The sequence below is a fragment of the Puma concolor genome, chromosome A2 (assembly GCF_028749965.1).
Source record: "Puma concolor isolate L17-30 chromosome A2, mPumCon1.1.hap2, whole genome shotgun sequence".
Classification (NCBI taxonomy): domain Eukaryota; kingdom Metazoa; phylum Chordata; class Mammalia; order Carnivora; family Felidae; genus Puma; species Puma concolor.
This window is the reverse complement of record NC_141668.1, coordinates 29858686-29877161: the sequence shown is the minus strand read 5'-3', so window position 1 is coordinate 29877161 and position 18476 is coordinate 29858686. Positions and strand designations below refer to the sequence as shown.

Genomic DNA, 18476 nt, shown 5'->3' with positions numbered 1-18476 from the left:
AAGCCATTTTCAAAAAAAAAATAGCCCACCAATATTTAATGCTGACTTTACAACATCAGACAATCCTCATTCCTAGGTCCTTTGCGCTTTTTTGCAGGTATGAGCTATACAATAAGAGGAATCCGACATTTCCTTGGAATCTAAATAACAACAAACATTTTAAGGGAACACAGGGGCTATATAAAAGAGGCAGTTTTGCATTGAGATCACCACCTAACCCATATGAGGTTCTCCTTACTAAATCCAGCCTAATGTTCACTCCACCTTGTCTTTTATAATTTTAGCTCTTGAGATACAGGTAAACGATCACATAATAGTTCGTATTTTAGAACTATTTTGAAGAGTAAATGCATTGTTAGTTAATATCCAAGGGTAAATCATATAAAATGACTATTCTTTTTGCTACGGAAAACTCAATTGATCACAAAGCAAAAGTTATCTTAAAAAATAAAACCTAAGAAAAAATTTCTTATCCTCTAACATTTTGTTCCAAATAAGCCCCCAGGTCAATAGAATTTTCCATTTTCTTTCATATTACAGGTGTGCAATTTGAAAGACAAAATAACATATGCTACTTGACATATAAGGACTATTTATTAACTATAAAAAATAATAAATGAAAAAACAAGCTGAAGTTCTGGTGACTAAGTACTCATGAGTCATCTAAAGGTTTATAATCTTACTTTTTCTTATAGGTATCCAAGCCCTTTGGCCCAGTAATTTCATTTCTACAAGAATATGCCCACATACACACAAAACTTAATATATAAAAACTGTACATATGCTGCTTGTACCACTGCTCATTAAAAAAAGAGGAACTTAAATGTCCAGAAAAGGGGAACTGTTACCCTAACCCTAACCCTAAACCCTAACCCTGCCCACATACACACAAAACTTAATATATAAAAACTGTACATATGCTGCTTGTACCACTGCTCATTAAAAAAAGAGGAACTTAAATGTCCAGAAAAGGGGAACTGTTACATAGATTATGTTATCCGTACTATGGGATCCAATCATCTGGTCAAAAGAATAAAGTGGATTTTTATATACCAATATGGCAATTTGTAATATTTTGTAAAGGGGATCAAAACAATGCACACACAGTATATGGAATAATTCCATTAAGATAGGTGTGTGTGCGCACACACACACACACACACACACTGGTAGAAGTTTAGGAGGCCACTCTACTGGGGTCCCTGGGTGGCTCAGTCAGTGAAGCATCTGACTTCAGCTTAGGTCATGATTTCGGGCTTCATCGGTTCAAGCCCCGTGTCGGGCTCTGTGTCTACAGCTCAGAGCCTGGAGCCTGCTTCAGATTCTATGTCTCTCTCTCTCTCTCTCTCTGCCCCTCCCCCACTCACGCTCTGTCTGTCTCTCAAAAGTAAACATTAAAAAAAATTAAAGAAAAAAAAGGTCACTCTACTGGCAATGGTTACTTGGCAATGGTCCTCTAAAAAGGAGAATGGAATAATGTGGCAATGGTGGTAGGGGTGTTGTTGATAAAGGCACTTCATTTTCTCCATAAGTACTTTTGTATGATTTGATTTCATCCTACACTGTACGTGCCCTGGGTTTGTAAATTTTAATTTAAAACATAAAGCTAGAGAGCTACTATCCCATGATTTTCTGCATCTGTCAACAGTGTATTTGTCCACTTCATATTACTACAAGCCAACATAGCTGATGACCTCAGACTAAATCTAGACCATAGCGTTTCATCCAGTAGTGGCCTTCTCTGATATGTGACAGCAGCCTGCTGCAGTGGATTTCCATGTGTGCTGAAGATTTCAGATAGCCAGACACTAGGGCAGTCACTTCTTTAAAGTCTAAAGCAGATTTTGATGGCATCTCACTAAACAGAGTGCTTCTCGCATGTTTGTAGCATGTACAGATCACTCAGTGACATGGATGACTGTTTACATCCTGTGCCAACTCAGCTGATGTGCATGTAATTAACATTATGTCTTGATAGCCTGCTGTTGTTTGCAGAACTTCAAGTCATGATTCTGGCACACTGACAACAAGCAGTGAACACTTTGATACAGAGTCAACACAACACTGATGTCAGTTTCCAGTGATGTCACACAATAAGTGCCCTTCATGAGCACGACACTATGCTATCACTAGCCGTTTCTAGTAAAAGTGCTCTGTACCTCATGAAATGAATGATCCACAGAGATTATTCCTATATCTATTTGTCTTCACATCAACTGTACTTGTGTGCATCCATTTAATCATAGCACGATGACAGAGAAAATAAAAGTCTACTCTCTAGACTATATGTGGATTTGAATGCTTGACTCTATCACATACTAACTTTCCAATTCCAGGTAAATAACATAACCCCTTTGTGTATCAGTTGTATCTGTACAACAGGGATCATAACACCTATCCCTCAAACATACCTCATTCTGTGTTAAAAAGTGCATTGCATAAATGCCTGTTACTATTGCTTAATAAGTATTAGAATAAATACAGCAATACCTACAGTAGTAGGTGAGAGTGCTTCAGAAATATCTGGATTACAGAATATGCACTACATGGGGACAGTTATTTGAATAGGCATTAGCAGAACACAGAATTATGAAATAATTCCTTTTGATTAAACCTTAGAGAATTTTAAGACTATTAAATGGTTGGACTATAATGAACAAAAATGTATTAGTGTCATAAGTACTTCACAATAATGATATACTCCAAATCAAATAGTAAAACACTGAAGAAGTATAAGAAAAATGAGTAAGAAACATAAGTTTAATTTTGATAAGATTTCAAACATATTCTTCAAAATCAACTGTTCTTTCAGTTTGGCTTGAATCAACATTTACTTTCATTCATTCATTGAAAAAAAAAAGCAGCCTCTTAAGAAACATGAAAATCTATTTAACACAGTTATTATACTGACTTCAGAATCTAAATGGAGACCAAATCTTACTTACTTAGAATCTTACTTAGAAGCTAGAAAAGCACCCCATATTAACAAATAATTTATTTTCCCATTTTGGACTCTGCTTTAAATGTTGATGTGAAAGTCTTTTCACCTCAGCAGCCCCTCGAGTGTTCACTTTGAACAATGACTTTGCAGCTGGCCAAACCAGGCTAGTGATCAATTTTTATGAGTACAAATTCTTGAGCTGATGGCTGTATCTCCAGCTATATCACTCATATAATACACACTCACAAGTGGTGATGAGATTCACATTATCGCCAAAGCACCATCCTGCCGATGGCAGCAGCGGACACAGCAGGGGCACAGTGTCCTCCCTAGAAAAATGACTCCTTCACCTTTCAATAATGCAACCTGCAGGTATGAACCTACAGGCTGCATGCCAACAGAATGAGAGCTATCTTTAAAAATACTAATAAAAACTACCCAGTTCCTCCCAATGGGCCACTCTCACTGAATCTCCATACACATCCATCTTGATTTGGAAATGTGCGCATTCAATTTGTCTTCCCATTACGTTTGGAATTGAAAGGAAGATTCAATTGTATTTAAAACTCGAACAAGTTGCCAGTGTACTGGCATGTTTATTTCAATGCATGTGGGCATGGAATTCTCTGTATGAATGCATGTGTATACATATATTTGTGCAAAATTATAAGGCTTAAATAGGACTTCAGATTTTAAGAAGGTACCTCAGGTAGAATAAATCTGAATTCATTATTGTCTGGTGATGTTTTTTTTCTAAATTCCAATTATGGAGTATATGGCTTTAAATTAAATTTTAATTATGGGCTTAAATTTTGCCTTTGAAAATGTCAAACTTATTTTTGTTACTGAGCCAACTCTCTAGCTTCCCAAAGACACGGTTAATGTTCCTCAAATGATCTCAAAGTATTCTAATTCTTTCTTTCATTTCTAAACTCTTTTATAGGGTGATCAAAGTATACGTTTGTTCTGTAACTTTTGATTCTTGCGATCATATGCTAGAAAATACAGTATGCAGAAAAGGATTACCTAAAACTTTACCTGGCCAAAAGCATGAGGCAATCATCTGATCTCTCAAGACTGATCTAATAAATAATAAAGCCAATTTTCATATGATCAATATAACAGAAACTCTCTTAGCTTGTCACTTAACCAGATCTCCAAACTAATGAACATTCTCTGATTCATTCTTTAAAACATCCAGCAATTGCATTCTTTGGTATTTACCCAAAGGAATTGAAAAACTTATGTCTACACTGCCCAGGACTGTTTACAGCAACTTTAAACATAGTTGACAAAACTTACAAGCAACCAAGATGGCCTTCAATAGGTGAATGAATGAATAAACTATGATTCATCCAGACAATGTGTGTGTGTTTTTTTTAAGTCAGTTCCACACCCAGCATGGAACTCAATGTGGGGCTTGAAATTATAACCCAGAGATCACAAGTCGGATGCTAACCGACTGAGCCACCCAGTCACCCCCAGCCAATGGAATACGTAATGCTAAAAAGAAATGAGTTATCAAGCTATGTAAAGACATGGAGGAAATTGAAATTATTAAGTGAAATAAACCAATCTGAAAAGGCTACATGGGGTATGATTCCAATTATATGACATTCTAGAAAACGCAAAACTATGGAGACCATAAAGAGATCAGTGGTTGCCATGGGGGAGAGAAGGGATTCATGGGCAGAGAACATAGGATTATTAGCGCAGTGAAAATACTCTGTACGACATTTAATGGTGGATATATGTTATTATACATTTGTCCAAACACGTATAATATATAACACTAAGAGTGAACCATACTGTAAATAATGGACATTGGATGATTATGATGTGTCAATGTTGATTCATCCTTGGTAACAAATGTATCACATGATGTTGATAACGGGAGGCCACGGCATATGTGAAGACAGGGGATATATGGAAAATCTTTGTATCTTCTCTCAGTTTTGTTGTGAGCCTAAAACTGTTCTAAAAAATAAAGTTTTTTTTTAAAAAGGTAAAAATAAAAAACATAATAATAAGTAAAAGTTCATGGTAATTAAGAGTCAGCTAGGTTTGTGCCAGTCACATCAGCTATTAAAAATATGGAATTAAGATTCTACCTAAATGCACTGAGTATGACTATGAAAAAGCAGCTACTATGAAAAATCACTTGAGTGATTTAGAAAGATTTGATAAAGACAAGTCGCTAATGTAAACTTGTCACATTAGATGTGAGACATCTGTAAATAGCAATAAAATCAAATGTCCAGAAAGATCTGCATTAAAACTTCTTGGTAAATGCATTTAAATGCTTGTGCCAATTGAAAGAAATTAAACCTGGAAACCAAAGAAGACATCTTATGGGTATGGTTTTTGGAGGGCAGATCACTCAACTCCAAACAGGAGCCCCTTACTCAATCTATTTATATCAGGACTGCCAACGTATGCTGTGCACACATATGTGCATCTTTTGTTAAAGTAGCTGGCCAAATATTGGTTCTAATCACATGAGAAAACGCTACATTTTAACCAAATAGGCTGGCTATCTTCCACATAGATAAAACTAGTTTTGACTGAATTTTTACACTTTTCATGAAGTTACCATGCCATTGTGGCACATCCAAAAGCGGATAGATAACCTTACTTATGGAAGACAGAAAAATGACAGTTTTCCTTCCTTGGCATTTCACCATGTTATTCTGATCTAGTCCATTTAAATTTGCTTAATGTGTGGGTAAGAATCGACAAGAGTTTAGAGACTGTTTTACGTTAATACCACCAAGAACAATTTTTTCTATAGAACCACTGGGAACAAAATAGCTTGGATTCATCACAGAATGGAATGACTACTATTTAGAAAGTTATTCTTTAATGTAAATTTAATTTAATGAGTATATTCTAGGAGTAAAGGTTATCCATGATTAAAAACTAACAAAACAAGGAAGAGTCAGCCAGAACATATATTCCAATAATCCAATAATATTCAGAATCCTATTACAAACATATCTACCAGTCCTGGAAATTTAAAGCTACAGTTATGTGAATAAGTGATAAAAAAATGTCATATTTATGTAAAAATGGAAGCTTCTAAGTATTATGGTTTATCTATAAAATATCAGAATGATGCAGTGGTTCCCAAGGTGTGGTTTTGCAATCCTGGAGAACTTTAAGATCTTTTCAGGGAATCTGTGAGGTCAAAACTGTAATATTCAGACATCATCTGCATTTTCCACAGCTATTCTCTGTGTGTACAGTGGAATTTTCCAGAGGCTAAATTTCATCTGATATTACAACAGATTGAATGTAGAACCTGATATGAAAATATAGCTGCATTCTATTAAGCTAGACATTAAAGAGATGTGTGAAAACCTGGAATAATATTACTCATTTCCCTAAATTGTTTGGTTCAAAAGTTATTTTACATAAAAATGTTACTTGTGTGGGCATGTAAAGAAATTCACTACTTTTATTTTAAAATGAAATACTTAAAAGTTTCAGTTTTAATTTCTAACAGTGAATACCTATAGATATAACCCACCAAACGAAAGTTTGAGCACTGCTCTTAGACCGGTTGTGTAACAGGAAAAAAAACTTACTAACCTGAACAAGAACAAAGTAACGTTTTTTCCATCTTTTCCAGACCTTCTGTCCAAGGGCATACAAATACCTGGTAAGAAAAACAAGCAAAAGATATTTTAGATGAATGATGCTGTGGCTCTGTGCAATCATATTTCTTCCACAGGTATTCGTTCTGGAGACCAGCCTGCTAAAGGCAAAGTCTAGTTCATTTGAAAATGGAGAAAACATGTAGCTTCTGTGTTATAAAACGACTTGAGCTTATTCTAGGTTCTTGAAAGGGAATTGATTTATGGGGCTTATCAATTTGTCAGTTCTTACTACAAATTGAGCCGCGTTGGAGCCAGAAAGAATAATCAAAGAACCAGTGGGAATTTTATGCTTACGACACACTTCTTAGGATAGACAAAGACTACAAACTGGGGATTAGAAGACTCAGTGTTTCAGCTCTCAGATGACCATGGCTGAGAAGTGGGGCCCCAGAAGAAGTGGCTGTACAGTCAAGAACCTGAGTGAAGGGTCACTGTCCAGCTGGGTGACCCCAAGTTGTGCCAGCACCAATCTCAGTTTCTGCTTCTTCAACTATAAATGGCAAGACTGGCTTTGCTGATTTCTAAGGTCTCTGCCGGCCTCATAATTTGGAGGTTTAGCTGATTTACAGAAAGTATCTTGCTGCAAATTTTCCTAACTATGAAGTTCAGGTGAAGAGAACATGGTGTAATTAAACAAAAGCCCTGGCTGAAACTATGTTGAACTGTGCATTGCTATTAACAATGTGAATTGAAATGAATAAAGGAGTCAATCATTTGAGAATATTCTTACTGAATATATATAGATGTAAGCTTATCAAGTTTATCAAGGAGGAAAAAGAAGAAATTAAAAATTGCTCTAGTATAAGCATGTCATGGAGAGCTATTTAAAAATTATACCATGGGAAAAAAAAATTACACCTTGGAACGATATACACACTTACTACAAAAGTGGAAAATATCATTAGAGTTTGAAATATGATAAATACAGGCCTAGTTGTTAAATTAAAATAAGATTTTTCAATAGTTTATCATAATCCTTTTTTTTTCTGAAGTGAAGGTTCACCACTGTAAAGGCTATTCAAACTAAATTTATATACAATTCTGAGTGATAAAAAAGCACTACAGTTAATCACTTATTTGGGGGCTTAAAGTCTTGAGAGTTTCACAATTTTTAAAACTAAAATCTTAGCTTGAAATTTTAGTTTCTGTCGTATTAAAATAATTCTCTTTTGCACAGCAAAGCGTTTTTGCCCCCCTTTTAAATTTTTTTTCAACGTTTTTTAATTTATTTTTGGGACAGAGAGAGACAGAGCATGAACGGGGGAGGGGCAGAGAGAGAGGGAGACACAGAATCGGAAGCAGGCTCCAGGCTCTGAGCCATCAGCCCAGAGCCCGATGCAGGGCTTGAACTCACGGACCGCGAGATCGTGACCTGGCTGAAGTCGGACGCTTAACCGACTGTGCCACCCAGGCGCCCCTTGCCCCCCTTTTAAAAAGTGATGCAAGAAATGAATAGGCACTCTTTACTTTTTTTTCCCCTTCCCCCATCTGTCCCCACCCCAAGCCCAACAGCCTCTAGCAAACCACCAATGTGTTCTCTGTATCTATGAGCTTGATTTATTGGGTTCTAAATGTTCAGAATCAAAAACAAAAACAAGAAAAAAGATGCAGTTACTAAAAGTCAAACTAGAAACTAGACGTTTGCATTGGAAATCATCATCCATAACTGCCCAAATCAATTACGTATTTTGTGTCAAACCTATCCGCTATCTAGGTGAACTTCTACTCGGCTCTGACAATACCCCTGACACCATGCTGCCTGCACTTCTGGATATTCATTTAGTGACTGCCTGACAGAGACATCCACTGCTACCGTGCTCACCTGTTCACTATCACCACCTGAGGTCCCGTTAAAACCCTTTGCCCCACCTTTGCTCCAGGCTCTAATTTCTCTTCTGTGGTTCTGGTGATAGGTGCTTAGCTGCTCTCTTTCTGTCTTTTGTACGTAATTTCCTTCTCCTTGAAATGCACACACCCCAACTCCTATTACAGGGTTAACAGCAATGACCTCAGGAGCCAGACACTGTGGACACGACAGACGCCCTCTATAAAAGTGCACTGGCAAGATGTGCACCGAATAGCTGCTGAGGAGCCACAGAAGACATTGGGAATCACCTTTGCCTGTGACCACTGCCTGCTTCTCAGCTCCTTCAGCGTCTCACTCAGCATCTCAGTTAGTGAGAAGCAAACCATCAACACCACAAGCGAGTGTAAGTCTTGCTAAGGTGATACACAAGTAATACTACTACCAGCGGCAACATCACTCAAAATCCGGGCTCAACATACTGGGAATGACACTGTAGGATTTCTCTGAAGACAGCAGAGCAGTGGGTGGATACATACATGCGTATACTAGAAATTGGGAGATGTAAGGAACTGAATAAGAGATGATTTAAGAATGGAACCAAGGTAAGCATTTGGCCTCTGGGGTGTTTTGGGGGTGTTGCCCTGTACGAAGGAAATCAGTCAACTACCAACAGAAGTCACAAGTGATCACACATATCTAGAAAGTAGCTAAGCATGAGAGTTTTGCTCTCTGCATAAGAAAACAGATTACGTTCAACACAAGATAGACTGCATAAAGGCAACGTTATAAACGCTATGTAGCAAAATGACAGTTTCTGTCCTTCAGTTTTCACATTAGCCAGATAAAAATTTTATGAAATAAAGTGGACATGAATACATCAGAAAAGATAACTATACTGAATAAGAATGCATTAAACTTAACTTCAACCAACTTGAGGTTTTTTTTTTTTTACTCTAAGAATGATTTCTGGAGTTAGATGTCTAGTACTAGCTAGCTGCTTTCTCACTAGTAATAAAAGTAGATTCTGGACATAAGAGATATTTAACATTAAGGAAAGAATGAAGAACAAGACGTTCATCAATACTGTTTAAAAGAAAAAACTCAAAATCATCTAAGAATCAATGGTAAGGAATAAGTTGCCATGAAAAATAATGCCAAAAAATAATATGCAAAAATTATTACAATGCTAAGTTAAAAAAAAAAAAAAGCTGTCACATGAGCTTATAGTATATGCATGGGAAGAAAACCCAGAAAGATGAATCAAAATGTTAAGCCTGCAGTTAATATTGGGCTGGTGAGATTAAAGATGAAGTTCATTTTTTAAAGTAATCTCCACATCCAATGTGGGGCTCAAACTCACAACCTCAAAGTTAAGAGCTGCATGCTCTACCTCATGAGCCAGCCATGTGCTCCTTCATATTGTTTTCTAGGCCTTCACATTTCCACAATTTCTACACTGAGCATATCTTCCATATTTTTAAAGTAAGATTTATTGGTATAGTTTACATACAGTAAGGTTCATCCACTTTAGGTATATAATTTGGTGAGTGTCGACATAGCAATGTAACCACCGCCACCATGAACTAACAGAACATCTGCATCCCTCCAAACCTTCCTTGAGGCCTTTGTATAATCAGTCTCCTCCTCACATCCCCTAGCTCTGCAACCACAGATCAGATTTCTTTTTTTTTTTTTCAACGTTTATTTATTTTTGGGACAGAGAGAGACAGAGCATGAACAGGGGAGGGGCAGAGACAGAGGGAGACACAGAATCGGAAACAGGCTCCAGGCTCTGAGCCATCAGCCCAGAGCCTGACGCGGGGCCCGAACTCACGGACCGCGAGATCGTGACCTGGCTGAAGTCGGACGCTTAACCGACTGCGCCACCCAGGTGCCCCACAGATCAGATTTCTAACGTTACAGTTAGTGTTTTCCAGAATGTCATGTAAGTGGAAAAATACAGTACGCACCCTTTTGCGTCTGGTTTCTTTCAGTTGGTAAAAAGCTTTTGAGATTCACCCCTGTTGTCTATATCAGGAGTTCATTCTTTTCAGTGCTGAATTTATTACATTGTATGAATTTACTTCAACGTGTTTATCCATTTACCAGTTGGTGGACGTTTGGATTGCTCTCATTTTTCTAGCTATCATAAACAAAATTGCTATAAACACACATGTCCAGGTCTTTTGTGGGTCCATATTTTCATTCCTCTCAGGTAAATATCTAGGAGTGGGATTACGGGATTATATTTAAAGCGTGTGCTTAACTTTATATGAAACTGCCAAACTGGTTATCCAAAGTAGCTGCACAATTTTGTATTACCACCAGCAATATATGAGAGTACCTCTTATTTTATAATCAGAAAAAATTACTGTTCTGAGGGATTTGGGGCATATATTCATTATGGATCCATAAATTGTAATTCTGGTATGACAAAGTCAAATACAGTGACAAAGATCCTTCTCTTTGGTCTATAGCTATCTTGAGTACATTGGAGAACTCCTTCTATAAGCTTTATTTATTTATTTTTGAGACAGAGACAGAGCATGAACAGGGGAGGGTCAGAGAGAGAGGGAGACACATAATCTGAAGCAGGCCCCAGGCTCTGAGCTGTCAGCACAAAGCCCGGCGCAGGGCTTGAACTCACGGACTGTGAGATCATGACCTGAGCCGAAGTTAGACGCTTAACCAACTGAGCCACCCAGGCACCCCTATAAGCTTTAATAGTTCAATGGTTTTTCAGGTGTCAAGGCTATTCTCAAGTCTGTAGTTTGGTGGTCTTAGCTGCGCAAGAGTTGAATTGTGGAGAGAGTAAGGAAAAAATTAGCCCAAATCATTTGAATATTTGGTTATAATCAGATAATCCATTTTTAGAAACAGCTGTAAAAATTAATATGCATTCTCTCCTCACCTGTTTTGTTTTGTTTTTAATGTCGAGTGTTAGGCTACAAATTATCTCATTTATAGATTAAAAACCCAGGAAGCTTTATTTCAGATAAATATACTAAAGTTACATTTAACATGTTGTGCTCTAGTAGGCAGTTAAGATTCAGTTCATTACATTTACATAGTGATGTTTGAGTATTCTTAATTACTGAAAAATGAGTTACTCTATGTAGAAACTATACCCATAACGAATTTTTAAGGATTTTGTATACAACAGGTTGACTTGATTTAGAAAAGATGCTAGGGCACCTCAGGGTCATTATTAGGAATGTCAATTATAACTGCATAATTCTGTAAAGGAGAAGGGATCGTTGACAGGTCTAAATCTAGCAATAGTATTAAACACATCTTTGAAAGCTATTTACCTGTCATCCATTTCCGTTTCATAAAAATAGCTCAGAATGTAAAAAAAAAAGTCTATTATTAATATCTTTCTTTCTGAATTTTGAACGAATTGGTTTTTTACTGCCTTATAAAATCTACTTCTACCCCATAAACGTGTAGAGAGTCTCTTCCAGGAAGTATATTTGTCATTCTGGAGACAGACTACTTTGGCTAGCGTACTACAGGTCTGTTGGCGGGTGTGCTCAGCACTCGTATTCTCCCTGATTATTTTGTAACCTGCTGACTCATTAGCTTCCTCTCAATTGACTACGTAATTAACTCAAAAAGAAAGTTTTTTAAAGGGTATGTAAATCAGACCTGCCAAATACCACTCAAACTGGGAACACACATTTAACTGGGCTTTATTTGACAACTTATAAGGTTATCCAATAAAATATCATATATATGACAGCAGTAGTCTCTCATGCAGACTGTGAATTTTTTTCACCTTATTTTGAAGAGGTTTTAAAGAGAAAAGCTAGTTTTCTCTTTTGTCCTCCCATGGGGCTTTCAACATTATTCATTTTCATTAGCCTACAAAATTTGGTTTTAAACATTTTTACTCATCCTTGTTAAATTATTTCAGCTAAGTAACAAATGGACAGAAAATGAAGGAATACCTGTATCAGCCATTTTCATGGTCATGCCACATTCTCCAAGCCTGTATTAGAGTATGGCCTTCAGAAAAAAAAAAATTATCTAATCAAAATTCAATTTGATCCAAGAATGATCTGAATGGGAAAAAAGATTCTATTGTACATAACACATTTGAAAAGTACAGATTTCTATCCCTAATTTGTACTAAATGTAACATTTTTCCATTAAAATATTTCCAATGCAGCATAATACTCATGTAACTAGAGTATTTTGGATTACTTAGAGTAACTGCTCAGATACTATTTAATAGTGTTTGCTTTCATCAATACACCCAACTTAACGTATTAGGAAGTTGTTCCCTTTGAACAAAAAATTGCCTGATTAACTTTAAAATCTTCTCTTCTTACATGGGGATTAGGTAACAAAGAAATTAACAGCACTGGCACTAAGCTTGGATTTAACACACAAGAGTTAAAGCCTTGAAGCATTTGGTTTTATAAATCAGTATCAACACAGCAATAATCTTAAAGAATTAATCCCTCTTCTAGGGCTGCTTCTAATGGAGAGTACTATTTGTTCCAAAGAGACATAGCAATCATTGCTAGAAAATAAGGCACAGACCCACCTAAATGTGTATCAATGTTTCATTCGCCTAGGACTATTTTTTTTTTTTTTTTGGTGGTACTATTCTTGGTCATGCTCTATCCTCAAATATAAAAGAAATGTGACACTTTCAAGAGTTTTGACTGCATATTTAAAATACGATGTGGATACTGTCAGGGAAAACGTCACATGAAGAAAGAAAAGAAAATTAAAGAACTTTGGCAACAGCAAACCTCAAGTTAGTATCAACGAGGAAAACAGGGCATTATTTCTCATCTTCTCTGTCAATAACTATGTAGGGACCAAAAAAACCAACAGGGACCAAATCCCTGTCATGACTATGAGAGAATCTCAACACTAAAAACTGTACTATCTTTATGGAATCGCTACCATCCTTAAAAGAGTTATGTGATAACTTGATAAGACAAGGTGCTTTTAAAAGTTTTCATCTGTGGAGAAACAAAAGCAGAGCCTTTATGAAATCCATTAGAACGTTCTATGACAATAGGGATAAACACTTTTCTTCAGACATGTGCTGCCTATTAACAATATATATTATTACCAAGAAAATGACCTCAACCACAGACTGGAAAAAATGGAGTTTCCTAAAAACAAGCATCAAGCAAACAAAAATTGGCAACATGTTCATTTTTGCTGCATTTTCAAGGAGATATTTAGATTTCATTACATGTTTACATTGCAATGCTTGTAAAATAAAATTATTTTAAATGCTTGTTCTTACACAGTGCTCCTGTGAATGGTTTTTAATAGTAGATTCACATATATCATTCTGTGATGTGTCTTCCTTTAAGCCCAAAACCCCCCAAATTAGTTTTAATAATAACTTAAACCATTTTTCTGTAAATGGTATATATTCTCTGCTAATATATAATCACAAAAGTTAATGAAATTTCAGGAACTCATTTTTCGGTTAGTTTTTAAAATTGAGAGTTAACTCAACTTTGTAACACAGTGTGTCTGAGCTCCAATATATCCTATCCTATTCTAGTAAATAAACAGCTAAAATTCTCTATGTCATATCTGAAATGGAAAATGGGAGAACATAACCAATAACAATTATCCAAACACTCTAAAAACACTTTATAAGACCTAACTTAAAGACTGCTCAAAGCATCTTCAACACACAAAAATTCTCCAAACATATTACTAAATATTGTAGTTAAGTTTCAATTAGAGTGGTGGCATACAGTTCTAATAGAAAGGAGAATATGACAATTTATTTGCTCTGAGTCCATGCTGTGGGAGTTCATGGTTTCACTTTGTGATGAAAAATCATCACTAATGAATATTTGAAAAACATAATTGTGTACAGAATATGGGAATTATTCGGTGCTTGAAAAAAAGGACTATTTCTTTTGTCGGATCACTTGAGTCCAGCTTTTTATTCAAAGAAATGGAACAATCAATCTACATGTTGAATGATAAAGCCTTTCCTTCTACAAGGCTTCATTTTTCAAGGAAAAATACAGAAAGGGAAAAAAAATCAATATATAGAGTCGTTTAGTCCTGGAAAGGGCTTTCTTAAAGAGAAACCTCAGTCAAGGTTGAAAGAGCAATTAATGCAGGCTCAAAAATCTGGGCCATTCTGATAGAGTTCGGTTAACATGTGGCAGAAGTAATCATCCACTTGTGAAAATGATTTTCGGTTCATTCTCAAACACCTTTCAGACACTCATGATCCCATTTAACTGACAACAATACAGGCTATCTGTGGGCACCACTGCATCTGATGTGAAAACCAATGGGGACCAAATGCCCTCAGGCACTTTCAGTCATCCTGCGCGTTCCCTGTTCTCTGCTGCCTGGATAAAAAGAATCTTCCTTTCACTGCATTCTTTCTTTTATTTAACCCTGAAAGAGAAGCCTTTTTTGGGGGTGGGGGGTACTTTTGGCTAAGGATGAGAGAAAGAAACTGATTCAAGACAACAGTGTGACCTGGGCATTAAGAAACCGAGAAATAAATACCTTCCAACTGGCTTTTTACCTCCTGAATTCCTAAGGGAAAGAGTACATGAGGTTGGGGAGGCAAGGGAAGGTTCCCCACCAAACAAAACTACTTAACATTTTGAGAGAAATTATGAACAAAGAAAAATATGAAACCCCTACAGCTAAACAAGAAGTTGATATGTGTGTGCTGTATAAACAGACTTACAAAAAAGCAAACTTGAGTAAAATGTAGAGTTCTCCACTCCTTTTCTGGACCACGCTTTATAGAATTAGTAACATAAAACCAATCACCCCTCCTTTTCTTCCTAAGTCCCATCTTCTGGTAGTTTACTCTAAGCCTGAGTTAACTCTCAGCTTGTATCAGCATTATCAGAGTGTAACAGTCTAATGTATGAAAGCTGTCTTCTAAACACCGGTTTGCCATTGCCTACTACAGAACACGAACAGAGGCAGTCTGCCAACATGGGAAGACTGATACCCCAACCTCGGGTAAGACAGTAGGAACTCCAAACGACCATTTGTAAAAGAGGTCCAAAATAAAAAGCAATGCACAGTCACCCAGAAACAAACCAAACTGGGGAAATTATAACAGTAGCTCTTCGAAAAGTATGTTTAAATAACTACGCACAAGGCAAACCACCTAAATGAAACCGCACAGAGAAATCTATTTGAAAGGCAGTTTTTTTCTAGATTTATCTTTGATGACTGATCAGCAGTATTCTTTTATATCTCAACAGGAAAAGTAGTCTTAAAAACTTTTTTAATGGATCATGGTCTCACATATTTTACAAAGTTACACCAATATGTTAGAGTCTCATTCTAATATACTGTAACACAGAGGGCAGATTTTGTAAGCATGGTTTCTTCAGGTTTGTCCTCAGTTCAAACGTCCTTCAAAATAAGTAATACTTTTCTGCCTGTGCAGAAGCCTTACTGCTTTGTTAGGAGTTAAAGAAAATTAGCTTTCCAAGTTAATTATAAAATATCTCAGAAGGGGATAAGTGAAATTATGTCCAAATAATGTACTAAGCAACCTATTCCAACCAGGCTAACTTGCAGAGTCAAGACCATACCTCCATCTTCTGTGGAGGAGGGTACAGGCTGGGAAGATGTGAATCTGGGGGGTGGGGGTGGGTGGAGGGTCATCTACCACACGTTCCAAAAGGAAGGACACTCTGCACTTGGCAATAAAGCTCTAGGGCACCTACCAATTAAGATGAAATAATTCACTTAGACAATCCCAGATACTTTTGGGAGATCCATTAAACTCTCCTCTTCCTGAAAATGCAAACGATTTGGTAATAATGAAACAAAAGTTTTAGCAAGGGGTTTTTATGTAACAAACTGTATCTTATTGACTATTCCAAATATGTTCTCTTTTTCGACACAGTATTCCCAAAACAAAGCAAAAATAATCACTTTTAAACATTATATCCAATATAGGTAATGCTGAGTTAGCAGAAATTTTTAGGTCTCGGTTTTCTGTAAGTGGAGATATCTGTCCTACCTTCTTCATATTTATGATAAATTTGAGATGAAATATGCACAAAAAATGCCCATTTGTAAACTGTATACACTCTAAAAAGAAAATCATGGGGTGCCTAGGTACCTCAGTTGGTTAAGCGTCGGACTCTTGATTTCTGCTCAGGTCATGATCTCACAATTCGGGAGATGGAGACCCCCCCCCCCACCTCTCCCATGTCAGCAAGGAGTCTGCTTGGGATTCTCTCTCCCCCTCTCTGCCCCTCCCCTGCTTCAGTGTGTGTGCGCTCTCAAAATACATAAACTTAAAAAAAAAAACAAAAAAAAACAAAAGAAGTCAAGACTATCCTGTATGTCTATTTAAACTTGAACTTAAATTAAAAAAAAAGAAAATGAAAATCATTGAGAAGGTAATGTGAGATTCAGTGTTTTCCACTGTGTGTCTTGGGAACTGGATACAAAGAAGGATGATGCGAAAAAAAGAACAAACGTGGTGGGCAAATACATGTGAGAAATACTCAGTTAAAGAAAGCTGAAAGCATCCTGAATGAGAGGATGAGTAAGAGCTTATAGTAGACCTGGAAGAGACACTAAAAAGCAGGAGGGGAAGGGAGAAGAGCGGGTGTAGCGTCTCCAAAATTATAGAATCTTCTTCAGAAAGTATCTTGTAGGTGTAATGTTTTCCAGCATACACTTTGGGAAATCAGGCAGACTAGAATACTGATAATTAGTCTTTAAGTGATAAAATTATACAATTGAGTTTTCACATTCTGTTCGGAATTAACAAAAATCCTAATCATAATTAAAATATCTTCTTCACTTCTAACATCGTTTTCGTAGGAATCTGTCAACACTTACGTTTGGGGGATAAAAGGTTTTGTGTAAAATTTGGATCATAATCTCCATGGATTATATTTGATTTCTGAAAGATCACTTGCTCTGTAATGTTTCTCTCTGGTCTTAGTGAATAAGGACATTTTCGGAAGACTCTGAAATTTAGAAAGCTATATCCATCTTTAAAGTAACTTACCCTCATGTGAGTCATTTATTAATGCATTTGAATTCCTCCTGACACCCGGCGTGTTTCACAGATTCCCTGCCCTAATAGCGTTGTTCTACCCACACTGTCTCACCTGAATTTCAATTTTATGCCTTGTGACCAATCTTCTTTGTAGTCCAGCACAACTGTGTGGAGTTCTGGTTCAAGACTTCAGGGACTATCTCTCCCGTTCTGACGTTGTACCTTGGCCTCAGTGTCTTATCCCCTGCCCTCATTGTTTGGATAAGCAACCCAATACTCCAGGCCAAGGACCCAGCTTTGCTCTTGTGCATCCTTCTCTGATACCCTGCTTTGGCATCGGTGATGCCATCGGTGATGGCTCACATCTGCAAATACCCACTGCCTGTGCTGAGATCTGCACATACTTCCCTTGGTTTTGACACCATGTACTCGTCGGCACAGATACTCTGTTCTCGCTGTTCCTCTAATCAGTTCCACACACATCTAACATTTTTCATTAATTTCCCGCAATTTAAATTAATTTACTTCTTGAGTCTCACCTTTCTACTTTCTTCCCATCTCTCAGTTCAGCCACCACCCTTCCACACAAGCCCTCCCTGATATCCCTAATAAGGTCATATTCCTTTATTTCATGTGTTAGGCAAGACACGGACACTTCTACCGTAGCTCTGCCATGGCCTATGGAGAGACATATTGGATCAGTCTATTTCCAGCACAAGACCGTAAATCTGTGTAAGTCAAGGGCCACATCGGTCATGACTCACCACCCCATCCCAGCACTGGGCCTTTATATAGCAGATATTCCATAAGCATTTTTGGAATGACTAAATGGCTGTTTCTAGGTCTGTCATAAGGAATAATTATAATAAGAACATAAAGAAAATCAACCTTCAGCAAAAATTTATATAACATGTATCAAAGTAAAATAAAAAGCATTGGATAGACTTTGGATATTTCATAAAGTTCTTATTTTTAGACTTATTTAATCACAAGTAAGCAAATAGTTTTAGCAGAATGTTATCCTAATGTTTAACTTAACATGGAAAATCAAAACATAAAAGAAGCATA

At 36.8% G+C, this 18476-nt stretch overlaps 1 protein-coding gene across 15 annotated transcripts in view; it reads right to left on the bottom strand.

The window, feature by feature from the left end:
* Positions 1-18476, bottom strand: part of CADPS2 (calcium dependent secretion activator 2) — a 553951-nt gene that overhangs the window by 188622 nt on the left and 346853 nt on the right. For all 15 annotated transcript variants that reach the window (XM_086691294.1, XM_086691303.1, XM_086691260.1 and 12 more), the window contains exon 9: positions 6533-6599. In XM_086691294.1, coding sequence (XP_086547420.1) covers positions 6533-6599 — 67 coding nt within the window. The remainder of the gene's footprint in view (positions 1-6532; positions 6600-18476) is intronic.